General features: G+C 38.6%; 1 protein-coding gene across 1 annotated transcript; it reads right to left on the bottom strand.

Moving 5' to 3' along the window:
• Positions 1-786: 786 nt before the first annotated feature.
• Positions 787-12,298, bottom strand: LOC122555959 (uncharacterized). The gene is made up of 3 exons (XM_043702268.2): positions 12,189-12,298; positions 8,450-8,555; positions 787-8,365 (listed from the first exon to the last, which is right to left on the bottom strand). The coding sequence occupies exon 3, from the start codon at positions 8,358-8,360 to the stop codon at positions 6,420-6,422; it is 1,941 nt and encodes a 646-aa protein (XP_043558203.2). The 5' UTR covers positions 8,361-8,365; positions 8,450-8,555; positions 12,189-12,298; the 3' UTR covers positions 787-6,419.
• Positions 12,299-13,781: the final 1,483 nt, after the last annotated feature.

Genomic DNA, 13,781 nt, shown 5'->3' with positions numbered 1-13,781 from the left:
TAAATGCATAGGGGAATTGGAGGATTGTTGTGAGCACCCTTGAGTAGGCAGAGTAAGTGCTTTATTTCAGTCTACGCAGGTGTTCTATGCATGAGCAACATGAGGCTTTTCAAGAGGCAATTGTACAGATTGAAAGATCTGCTAGACTGCACTCATGTCATACTATGAGCACCTTATCATAATGTAACTGACCTCCTCAATAGAAAAGGATCCCATTCCAACATCATGGAGATCTGTGCCAAGGACCCTCGCAACTGCCTTGATGTCTATGCCCTTACAAACTCTCATGCTCCTGCTTCATTTCAAAGGTTGGACTCCTTATAAGGATGAAACAAGGTCTACTTTCTGCAACCATGACTGATGAATTTGTTGCACAACTTCCTGACTGAGTATAGATGCAATGCGGCCATCCTTCAACCGGGACTATCATGAAGTAGATAATGGAGCCACGAAAAGTGAGGCTGTGATGATTGGCATGTTCAGGAGGACCTTGTGGTTCACTGTGGACAGAATGTTCCATATAAATGAGCATGCTGTGCTCTACACAATTAAACTAGGCAAGGAGAGGCTGTGATGGAGGCTGAAGAGACGGGAGAGCAGCAGCAGTCTTCCTTGGAGGAAGATGAGAAATTGAGCAGGGAGATCATCACCTTCAGTGTCACAGAGTGTGACAGCTTCAGGCAGAGACAAGTTAACTGGCACCTGCTTCCAAAAGATGATGTTAACTATAAATAAAGGCTTTATTAATGTATATCAGTTGAGAAGTCAAAGAAAAACACCTTTTACATTTGAAAGCATTGGTTTTATTTTTCTAGCTGTGCATGAACAATATTCACAAGAGATTATATTACTGTTACAATGTGGAATGTTATACATTGCAGAACAATCATATCAGATAATCAAGCTTTTGGTGCACGTAGCAAGTTGCTGCAGCAGCTACTGGAAGTATTTTTTAAAACCGTATACTTGAAGTAGCATTTACAAATAACAACAATACAGATTGACTAGAATTGTAAATTACACATACAACCAGTTGGAGTTTGTTCCATTGCTACCTGTGAGGAATCCACCAATTATGAAGTCTTTAGAAGTTGACAGCATTTAACAAACCAGAAAATTTGTAATTTTTAACCAATACAACTATTCTAAAAATATTTGAAACATGGCTAGTGATGTGAAAGAGCAGCCAATGGGTTTAATTTTGAATTACTTAAACAAAAAGCTTGCACACAATGTAGGCAGGAGACAGGCAAATGTCAATACACCTGGAACAGAAGTATGCCTCCCAAGTAAATGACTCCTTAGAGGCTTTTTGGTTTTTTACCATTTTATGTCTGCTTTTTAAATTGCAACTCTGTTGCTGATGTGATCAGGTCCTTAACCTCTGCTACTCCCATTTCAGTTAAGAATTGACTACTTTGATACGTTGAAAAGCAATAAAATCGAACAGATATCGTAAAAATTGACAATAGAATTTTAAATACATTTTGACAGTGTTTTAATTACAGACTGTCATTTAATACATGTCCTCTGTGCAGATATGGAGAATGACAATGTTGACAAAAATCCATTGGATCATTTCAAAGGCATTCCCTTTCCTGCCTCAGAGAGTTTTGCCAAAGCATGAAGTTGTGACAAAAAGTCAACTGCATTTTACTGATACATCACCAGTTCAGTGCTATTTCTGTCCTGATTAGGAAATTATTATAGCAATGTCATACTCCTATAATATAAATGTAAGCGATGACTGGAATTTTCCAGTTAGCACACATTCTGAGGAAAGAATAGCACCTATTCAAAGAAACGAAAAAGCACTATTTCAAAAATCATATTGATCTCAAAACATTAACCATATTTTTCTTTCCACTGTTGCTAGAACTGTTGAACTTTTTTTCAACATTTTGTCTCCATTTCAGACCTCCAGCATCCACATTATTTCATTTTTACATTACTATCAAACAGAAGATTACACATTTTATTCAAAAGTTTCATTTAGGGTGACATTTAGTTCAATTGGTTTCAAATTAAACACTTACTTCAGATTACAAAAATTATCCTTTCTAAAATAAACTGGTTGACACAATATAATGACCTGACTGGTTTCAGTGGTGTGGACCTTTTTTTAATTAAATGTACTTCAGAATCAGCAGATGGAAAGCTTTTGCACAGCTTATAGATCTTGAGTTAATCCCAAGAGGTTGTCATGGACTTGTAGCAGCCAGCATTTCACAAAGTCCAGCCTTTGGAGCAGGAAGCACTTGGTCAAGTCATAAAACACTTTTGCTGTATGCTGCCACCAGAGGAAGCACTGGATGCTAAACAGCGGACACATTACTTTTAGAGAAATAACATTTGGCTGAATTGAAGTTACATTGTGTTCAGACAATATTCTTGATGTGTAATTGCTCAATGTTATAGAGGATGAAAGCTACATGATTTAAGTCAGTTGAATAAATCCAGTACAAGTTAATATTATTTGTTGATTTCCAAATGTTGTTGAGCATAGTTAATGCAATATTATACAAAGAGATTATTTGGTCAGTATCATTTTTCTGAGTCTGAGTGCTCTCTTTGTGCAAATTGGCCACTGTATTCTTTACAGTACAACAGTGACAGCACTTCAAAAGAATTTTATTACACTGAGCTTTTGGGTCAATCAAAAGACAGCATAGTTTTGAGATAAGGGGCAGTAAATTTGGGGCAAAAGGTTTTTCACTCAGCAAATGGTGGGAATGCAGTGACTGGGAAGGCAGTGGAACATATAACATAGAACATTATAGTACAGGTCCCTTTGGCCCTCGATGCTTTTATCCTACTCTAAGATCAAACTAACCTCCATGTCCTTCATTGTACTATCTTCCATGTGCCTATCCAAGAGTCGCTTAAATGTCCCTAATGTGTCTGACTCTATTACCACCACTGGCAGTACATTCCACGCACCCACCACTCTTGTGTAAAGGACCTACCTCTGACATCTCCCGTAAACCTTCCTCCAATCCCCGTAAAATTATGCCTCTTCAGGATAGCCATTTCTGCCCTGGGAAAAGTCTCTGGCTATCCACTCTATCTATGCCTCTCATCATCTTGTACATCTCTATCAAGTCACCTCTTATCCTTCTTCACTCCAATGGGAAAAGCTCTAGCTCCCTCAATCTTTTTTCATAAACCATGCCCTCCAGTCCAGGCAGAATCCTGGTAAATCTCCTCTGCACCCTCTCTAAAGCTTCAGCATCCTTCCTATAATGAGGCAACCAGAACTGAACACAGTATTCCAAGTGTGGTCTAACCAGAGCTTTTATAGGGTTGCAGCATAACCTCACAGCTCTTAAACTCAAACGCCCTGCTAATGAAAGCCAACACACCATACGCTTTTTTAACAACCCTATCAACTTGGGTGGCAACTTTGAGGAATCTATGGACATAGACCCTAAGATCCCTCTGTTCTTCCACACTGCCAAGAATCCTGCCTTTAACCTTGTAATCTGCATTCAAATTCGATCTTCCAAAATGAATCACTTCCCACTTTTTCAGGTTGAACTCCATCTGCCACTTCTCAGCCCATCTCTGTATCCTGTCAATGCCCCGTTGCAACTTACAACAGCCCTCCAACTCCATCAACCTTCGTGTCATCAGCAAACTTACTAATCCACCCTTCTACTTGCTCATCCAGATCATTTATAAAAATCACAAAGAGCAGAGGTCCCTAAACACCACAGGTCACTGAGCTCCAGGCTGAATACTTTCCATCTACTACCACCTTCTGTCTTCTAATTCTGTATCCAGACAGTCAGATTTCCCTGTATCCCATGCCTTCTTACTCCCTAAATGAGCCTATCATGGGGAACCTTATTAAACGGCTTACTAAAATTGATATACAACACATCCACTGCTCTACCTTCATCAGTGCATTTTGTCACATCCTCAATGAATTCAGTAAGGCTTGTGAGGCATGACCTGCCCCTCATAAAGCCATGTTAACTATCCCTATTCAAGCAATGCTCTTCCAAATAATCATAAATCCTGTCTCTCAGAATCCTCTCCAATATTTTGCCCAACACCGACGTAAGGCTGACTGGTCTATAATTCCCAGGATTATCCCTATTCTCTTTCTTGAACAAGGAAACAACATTTGCCACCCTCCAATCATCTGGTACTACTGTAATGGACAGTGAGGACACAAAGATCATCGCCAAGGGTGCAGCAATCTCTGCCCTCACTTCCTGTAGTAACCTTGGGTATATCCTGTCTGGCCCAGAGAACTTATCTATCCTCATGTTTTTCAAACTTTCTAGCACATCCTTCTTCTTAACATCAACTTGTTTGAGCATTATAGCCTGTTCATGCTGTCCTCACAAACGACAAAGTCTCTCTCACTAGTGGATACTGAAGCAATGTATTCATTAAGGACCTCCCCTACCTCCTCCGACTCCAGGCACAACTTCACTCCACTATCCCTGATCAGACCTACCTTCACTCTGGCCATCCTCTTGCTCTTTACAAAGTGTTGAATGCCTTGCGTTTTCTTTAATCATACCTGCCAAGGCTTTTTCATGCCCCCTTCTTGCTCTCCTAAGTCCATTATTCAGTTCCTTCTGGCTACCGTGTTACCTTCTGGATCCCTCTGTGATCCTGACTTCCTTAAGTAAGCTTCCTTCTTCCTCTTAATTAGATGTTCCATATCTCTTGTCATCCAAGGTTCCTTCATCCTACTCTCCCTTCCTTGCCTCAGTGGGACAAACCTATCCAGCACTCGCAGCAAGTCGTCCCTAAACAACCTCCACATTTCTGTCATGCATTTCCCTGCGAACATCTGTTCCCAAGTTATGCTCCACACCTCCTGCCTGATGGCTCTGTAATTGCTCATCCCCCAATTAAATACTTTCCCATACCATCTACTATAGTCATGGAGAGGGATAGGAGCAAAGTTGAAGAAATCCTGATCACTATCAACAAAATGCTCTCCCACTGAATGATTTGACACCTGACCTGGTTCATAGCCAAGCACCAAATCCAAGATGGCCTCCCCTCTCGTCAGCCTATCTACATATTGAGTCAGGAATCCTTCCTGGTCACATTTGACAAAATCTGCTCAGTCCAAACTATTTGCATTAAGGAGATTCCAATCAATATTAGGGATTCTAATTCTGAAAGTTGAAGTCACCCATGATAACAACCCTTTCCAAAATCTGCCAGAAACCTTACAACCTTTAAAAAAAAAATATTTGGATGAGCACTTCAAATATCATAACATTCAGGGATATGGGACAAATGCAGGAAATTGTGGTTAGCACACATTTAGTGATAGTCATGTCAGCGCAGACTCAATGGGCCAAAGGACCTTTTCTATGCTGTATGAATCTATGAGATATCCTGTAACCATGAAATGACAAGGCTTTCTCTCTTTCTGTACTTGTTGACTGATAGCAGCATACAAATTTTCACCCTTTGTAATAGGACAGCACCATCAGAAATATTACAAATCCTAACTATATTAATTGACCACCAATAGTTGAAGTGCCTTTTTAAATTTTCTCCTTATCTAAATCTGTAACTGGTCTCTGAGAAAAGAACAATGAGTTTGGATCCAGTGATAGGATCTGCAGTTGATTAGGTAAATTGGAAAAGTTGGTGAGGGTTGGTGACAAACGGTTGAGAGGATATTAGATAGGGATATTCAAAATCCAGGGGTCTCAACAGAAGAAGTAAAAAAATACTGTTTTTCACTGGCAGAAAGGCTAAGAACTAAACTACACAATTTCAAAGTCATAAAATATCTGTGACATGACAGCAAGCTGCTTAATGCACTCGTCACAGATTCACTTGCGGTTTTCAAAGTGAATATGATAAATACTGAAAGGAAAATACTTTTCAGGCCATGACAAAATGCAGGAAATGTTACTAGCTGCAGTTCTCTTGCAGAGATCCTGAACAACGCAACTGGATAAATGGCCTCCTTCCATTTTGCAACCATTCTATGATCGCTCTGAGGCATCCTTCCTGTCTAGCTTTATCGTTCTTCCCTACCGATAGAAAATGCTTCCCAATTTCTCAGAATAGGTCATTCTAAAATCAATGTCACAAAACATTTCAGGACATTGCAAGTGGGCAAAAAAATGCTTGTCGAATGAATGGCTGTAGAAGAATATTTGGAAATACCAATAACAAAAGCAATAATTACCTCATATCTGCTCATTTAAATTACTTACACTTACAATGACAAATGTAACAACTGCAGACACCTACGTTTTTATGTTAACAACATTTAGAGAGTCAATTTCCAACATCTAAAACATGAAATTGTATTGCTTTTCAAATTATGTAGTAATAGTTCTGTTAAGAAAGGGCTTTTGTGTGTCCATCATCTGCCATACATGAGTGAAGGCCTATTGTACAAATTCTTCATCCAAACCTGTCATAAGTTATGCCTCATTCACACCTAAGTAATTCTGTCCTGTGGCATTTGGGAAACTTTCTGAAAGCCTCAAAAGAACAACAGGTACAGTGAATGTGCTAATCTGATAAAACAGCATTTTTCTAACAGCAAACACAACATATAAAGTTATAAGTATAAAGCATAATTGTATAGCACCCAGAACAATATACAAAAGCAAAATTATTTTACAAGGGATTCTTGCAGATCCCAGATTCTTGATCTTCTTCATTTTCTCAATATGGAATATTGTTATTTTTGTTGAGTTGCTGTTAATTACCACAGCTGAAGAAAGATCATGTGCTGCGGTAAAGCTCATTGTCTTTATAGAGCTATCTTCCCTGGTGAGTTTGGTAGAATCTGTAGCTTTCTGAATGGATGCCAATGTCACAGCTCCTGTTTGCAATGATTTTGATTGTACAGTGCGCATAGAACTATGCTGTTTTGTTGAGGTCATGCTTGTTTGAAGGTAAACATCCAGTTTTGATGTAACATTTGTCAGTGAAAAATTGCAGCTCAACTGGCTTTCACTCAATGTTAGAATAAGCTGATTATAGAAATCCACCGGAGTTTTACATCTTAATTCATTGAGCTTAGCAACCTTATTTTTGTTTTCCAAAATCCAATTTTTCAAATAAAAAATCCAACAGTCACAGTTCCAAATATTATCGTACAAGCGAACTTTCTCTATATTTGGTAAGAAATCAAACAGTCCTTGTGGGATATTTTGCAACCTGTTATTATCTAACAGAATGGTGGTCAGCTGATTCAGGTTGTTAAAAATGTTTCCAGAAAGACAGTACAGTTTGTTAGAAGAGAGTGAGAGGCATTTCAGTTTCTGAAAGTTACTAAATACATTGTCACTTAAAAAAGTAAGCTGGTTGTTATGGAGGTAAAGCTCTTGAAGGTCATTAATGCCATTAAATGTATGCATTGAAAGGTTGGCAAGTTTGTTTTGGTTCAAGGACAATAATTTTAAGTTAGTCAAATTGCAAAATATATTATCTGGAAGAGTGATGAGCTGATTATCATGTAAATACAATTTCTCCAATTTCTTCATCTTACCAAATATGCTGTCTGGAAGTTGCACCAATTTATTAGAATACATTGATAATAGACGAAGATTGAGCAAGTTATGAAAAATTGTTGGTTGCACTTCAACTATTCTATTTTTGGCGATAATTAATTTGTTCAGATTCTGCAATTGAGAAAAGGTATCACTAGAAAGATTTCCAATATAATTAAACTGAAGTAAAAGTTCAGTGAGATTTAATAGTTTATCAAAGAGACCTGAAGGAATGTAATTAAGTTGATTTTCATATAGTCTGAGAATTTGAAGATTTCTTAGTTTGTCAAATATGTTTGCTGGAAGAACACTAATTTGGTTCCCCCCTAAATGCAATTTAGTAAGACACCCAAGATTGTCAAAAATGCCATTGGGAAGAGCTTCTAATTTATTTCGATATAAATAAAGTTCTTCTAGGTTTTTAAGATAATCAAATAGATCCGGATCTACTTTGGCCAGATTACTCTTAATTAAATAAAGTTGTTTAAGATTAACCAATGTGTCCAGAACTCCAAGAGGCAATACCTCCAGTAAACTGTTTGCCACCATTAGTGATTTAAGATTGTGTAGGTGTTTGAAAGCTCCTTCCGAAACTTCTGTCAGGAGGCTGCCATTCAACACAAGTTGCTTCAAAGCTTTTTGCCCTGTAAAACTGTTGTCTTCTAGCTTGGCAATCTGTGTGTTTACCAAGAACAGTGACGATACATTTGCTGGTAAAGGCCCAGGTACTTTTGTGAGTATCTTTCCTCTTTGTTTTCCACAGGTAGCTTTAATCGTGGAGCAATCACATTCTTCAGGACAGCCAAAGTATTGATTGATCACTTGCAAACTTATGAAGAGATATAATAACAGTACTGTAGCCATTTCACCTGCAAATTGAATGGATGTCAATATTCCAGTAAGAATGCCTCAGTAAAATTGAGGAGATTTTAGTATCTTTTTTTAGTTGTTACCTGGATATGATAATATAAAATGAGATTGGGAGATGCAGACAAGCACCAGTCAGAAATGTAGTGAATTTCTGGAGTATTCTGGGATAGTTTCCTACAGCGAGATGTCCTGAATGCAAGAAGGGGACAAGAAATGTTTAATAATGAGTATTGAGCTAGATTTAATTAGTAACCTAATTGTACACAAACATTTATCAAATAGTGATATGCCCGAAAGTATAAAGCACGAATCAGCTGCTTGTGTCTTTGATTCAGGTAAGGCAACTTTAACAAGATGAGACAGAGACTGCCCACAGTAAACTGAGAAAATCTGCTGATGGGCAAAACAACTGAATGACAATGGAGGACGTTTAAAGAAACACTTAGCATAAAACAAAATCAGTTTGTACCCTGTGAGGGAGAAACAGCCATGGACAACTAAGAGATAAGGAATAGAAACGCAAAACCAGGCACAGAGTCTGCTGAATGGGAAAATACAAAGACTAACAAAGGGCCACAAAGCAGCTTATAAGAGCTACTAAAAGGGATGATGAGAGGAAACTTGCCAGCCAGATCTAAATTGATAAGAAAAAAATGTATAGTTACATAAATGGAAAGCATGTGGTCAAGAGCAACATTAGACCATTAAAGTGTGATATTGATAATGACAATGGGAAAATGACAGATATTATAAAATAATTACTTTGCCTCAGTATTCACGGTAGAAAAGAAGGATAGCTTGCTGGAAGTCCCAAGGAAATTAATAGTGGATCAGACACAGGGACCGGATAGAATTACCATAAGTAAAACATTTTTAATAAAGACACTTATGGAATTAAAGAGTGGCAATTCCCCAAGATCTCATACTTTCCATCTAAGGATGTTAAAGAATATAAGTTGAACACATTGTAGATTCCCTAACCATAATCTGTCAAAGTTCCCTAGATACAGCAGCTGTCCCTCTAAATTAGAAAATTGCACATCACTCCACCTTTTAAAAAAGGTGAAAGAAGAAAACCAGGGAATTACACATCATTAGTCTAACATCTCTAGTGGGGAATTGATTGTGGCCCTTATTCAAGGATGGGGTAACTGAACACCTTAAAAATATTCAATCATGGAGAGCCAACATAGATTCAGGACAGGTCATGCCTACAAACCTCACTGAATTTTTTGAAGAGATGACTGAGGTGGTGAACAGGGAATGTCTATGGATGTTGTTTATATGGACCTCCAAAGACATTTGATAAAATCCCACATAAGAGACTGTTAACTAAGAGTCCACAGACCTGAGGGCAAATTACTGACATGGCTGGGAAATTGGTTGAGTGGCAGGCAGCAAAATGTAGGGATAATGGATAGGTACTGAAGTTGGCAGGATGTGGCCAGTGGTTTCCCACAATGATCTGTATTAGGTCTGCAATTATTCACGTTAATTATTCATGACTTGGATAATAGCATGGAAAGTCAGATATTCAAATTTCCTAATGACACAAAGCTTGGTGGCATTATAGACAGTGAAGATGATAGTATAGTACAAAAAGATATTGGTAGAATAGGTGAATGGGCAAAACTGTGGCAGATGGAGTTCAATATAAGCAAGTGTGAGGTTATCCATTTTAGATCAAGAAAGAATAGATCAAAGTATGTTCTAGATTGCATGAAGTTAAATACAGAGGATGCCCAAAGAGACTCGAGGGTTAAGGTGCACAAATATTTAAAATGTCACAAACTGGTGTAAAAAATAATCAAGAAAGCTAATGATATGCTGGCCTTTACATCTAGAGAAGTGTAAGGATGCAGACGTTGTGCTGCAGTTACTTGGAGTACTGTAAGCAGATCTTGGCACCACTCCTTAGGAAGGAAATATTAGCTTTGTAGGGAGTACAATGTAGACTTACAAGAATGATACCTGGATCTCAAGAGTCAAGTTACGAGGAGACTTTATACAAATTGAGCCCCTTTTCTCTTGAATTTGGAAGGTTAAGGGGTGATCTGATCAAAATCTTCAAGACATTAACTGGAAAAGGCAGAGTAGATAAAGAGAAACTATTTCCATTGTTTGGGGTTTCTAGGACTAGGGGTCATTGTCTGAGAATAAGAGTCGGACCATCAGAAGAGATGTTAGGAAGCACGTTTACACACAAAAAGTGATTGGAAAATCTTTAATGGCAATGGATGCAATGATAGTTGTTAATTTTAAATATTAATACCTGCATTCCTGTTCCGTAAAGGTATTAAGGGACATAGACCAAAGGCAGCTATGTGGAGTTAGGCTACAGATCAGCCATGATCTTGTTGTGTGATGGAATGGGCTTGCAATGCTAAACTTCCTACTTTTATTCCTACAAGAAAATAAACTTACTGCTCCAATGCAGATTTGTAAGGACAAGTTAAACGCTGAGTTTGAACATTCACAGAAAAGGAATTGAAGAGGCTGAAGGTACCTCATGGGAGAAAATTTAAAATTTAGTCAATATAAATATGGATCCACAAAACTGCAATTGCTACAAAATAATGCGTTTCACAAATTTGAAAAAAGTTTTTTTATTTTCATAAAAGTTTTTACTTTCACTATATATAATTGTTATTTGCTGGAAATCATAATCTGAGTGGAGAGAATAGATGAAAATAGATGAAAATAGAGGAAGTTCAGTTGGTGGAAGGTGTTCTCCTTAAGATATTCCTCTTTAACTTGTTCAGGGATAGTCGAATGCAGCTTTGCAACAGGTGGGACTTGAACCTGTCTCGCTTGTGTCAGGGTACATACACTACTACTACAAACCTGGAAAGGTGAAGTTTGATTAACCTCATGATTCTCAAGTGACAGCATCAATTGTGACTTTTTTTTGGTTATGGAGTAGGTCTGCTATTATTGTTCCCAGTTTTTTAAACCCTTAGAAACTGAATATAGGTTACATCTTCAATTTTTTTTCCCTGATGCTCCTCTGTAAGAACAAAGGATTATTTCAAACATGCCTAACCCTCGCTCCAGTGAATTGTATATATTTTTCTTTTTAGAAGTCACCTAATTTTGTTTTTGATATTATGGCCATTTTCAAAACTTTAACAGAAATTGGCAGTTTTGCCACAATAGCTCAGTTGGACAAATGTTGCATCTACATTTGAATTGAGCTCTGCAGGGTGGAAAAGGCAAATAGTTACAGTGTCATATTTGTATTGACATCTCATTCCAGCCAAAATGATTAAAGGGTCATGATAACTTTAATGCCTCTATGTTTGGGAACAAGTGGTAGTGGAGATGTGAGGGAAAGCGACTGCTGTGTGACTTCCAAACCAATCGACTAAAATTTCTAGTATTGCAGTTTGGGAGCACTCCAAATTATTAGAGTTCACAGACGATACTAGATCAAATTCTATTTTAAACATGTTTCAAATAGCTTTCTCTCCACCTGCATAACAGCATTGACAGCTCCTGAGACGTTGGGCTCTTTATTATAACCAGTTGTGCCAGAATCATTAAGGTAACTTTTTATTTTCACTAGGAATAACAGTTTGCTCAGTGTTTTCAATTTGCTTTTAATTCAGATTGTCATCACTTATAATTTATATATTTCCTGAAGAATTTTGTTTCCTGTCTCAATGTACTAAACTTTTATTCTATCTGGCATGTTTTATTGCAGCCATGTCATTTTTAGAAGTTATTTGAATATTACTCTCCCCTAAACTGTTCGTTTGGACAGAAGCTGTACTTTCCAGAAATTTTATATTACATTACAAAAGTAAAATTTGAATGCCTTACCTCCACTTGAAAGTAGGTTCAGTTCACAGAAGAGTGAATCTATTTTAATAAATGACAGTTCTTAAACAAGCAATATAAGGCAATCCAAGTCAATGACTTTGTAAGTTTCAAACGGATGTATGGTTTTAACACTCATATAGTCATAGAAACATGATAAAGAAATAGACAGGAAATCTTGCAAACAAGGAATTCGCTATGCACAACATAAGAGATAAACAGTTGTTTAGCCCAAGCTATTATTACAAATACATAGCAGGGTGGTGGGGGAGGAATTTATGAAGTTACAGAGAGGGTAATGTGACATGCAAGGTGACTGAATTAGCTATGAACTGATATTTTGGTTTTCTTAACAATAAATTGAGGTTCAGAGATTAGTGTTTGTGAAGAGTTGGGCCTCCTGGTAGTTTCTCACTCATGTTGTCTCCCTCTAGCTCAGCAGCACAGGGGGCATTAGCAATGTAAGATGGCAGAAAGGGTGAGTCTGGGAGGGAGAATGTGCCACTTGGTACCACAAACGCTGCAGCTGGCATTCATTGCTTGTAAATTTGTTGTCATTAAAAAGGCAAGTAACTGCTATTTCATCTTGAAGCAAATGCAGTTTACTTTTGGTTAAATAACTCAAAAGGAAACAAAAGAGAACTCCACAACTTCAAAGCATGACTTTTGTCCTCTGTCCCACTGTAAACCCCACACCCCAAGTCATGTCTTCTTCGAGTCTTATTGACTTTATGCTCAGCAGAGTGCATCCATTTTCTCGTTTTCACATTTGAATAAAGGCAAAATATTGCAGATGCTGGAAATCTGAAACAAGCACAGAAAATGCTGAAGAGAAGCAGCAAATCTGGCAGCCCAAATTTCTCAGCCCCCAATGCCTTATCTTCACCATGGACATCCAGTCCCTATACAGCTCCATCCCCCATCACAAAGGCCTCAAAGCCCTCTGCTTCTTTCTTTCCCACTGAACCAACCAGTACCCTTCCACTGACACCCTCCTTCAACTGACTGAACTGGTCCTCACTCTGAACAACTTCTCTTTCCAATCCTCCCACTTCCTCCAAACCAAAGGAGTAGCCATGCATCGATGACTGTATCGGCGCTACCTCGGGCTCCCACGAGGAGGTTGAACAGTTCATCCACTTTACTAACACCTTCCACCCCGACCTCAAATTTACCTGGACCGTCTCAGACTCCTCCCTCCCCTTCCTAGACCTCTCCATTTCTATCTCGGGCGACCGACTCAACACGGACATTTACTATAAACCGACCGACTCCCACAGCTACCTAGATTACACCTCCTCCCACCCTGCCCCCTGTAAAAATGCCATCCCATATTCCCAATTCCTTCGCCTCCGCCACATCTGCTCCCAGGAGAACCAATTCTAATACCGAACAACCCAGATGGCCTCCTTCTTCAAAGACCGCAATTTCCCCTCAGACGTGGTTGATGATGCTCTCCACTGCATCTCCTCCACTTCCCGCTCCTCTGCCCTTGAACCCTGCCCCTCCAATCGCCACCAGGACAGAACCCCACTGGTCCTCACCTACCACCCCACCAACCTCCAGATACATCGTATCATCCTTCGTCATTTCCAC

The sequence above is a fragment of the Chiloscyllium plagiosum genome, unplaced genomic scaffold, assembly GCF_037043375.1.
Source record: "Chiloscyllium plagiosum isolate Xiang-an unplaced genomic scaffold, Cpla_swu_hap1 HiC_scaffold_13, whole genome shotgun sequence".
NCBI classification, from domain to species: Eukaryota; Metazoa; Chordata; class Chondrichthyes; order Orectolobiformes; family Hemiscylliidae; genus Chiloscyllium; species Chiloscyllium plagiosum.
This window is presented reverse-complemented; position numbering and strand designations above follow the sequence as displayed.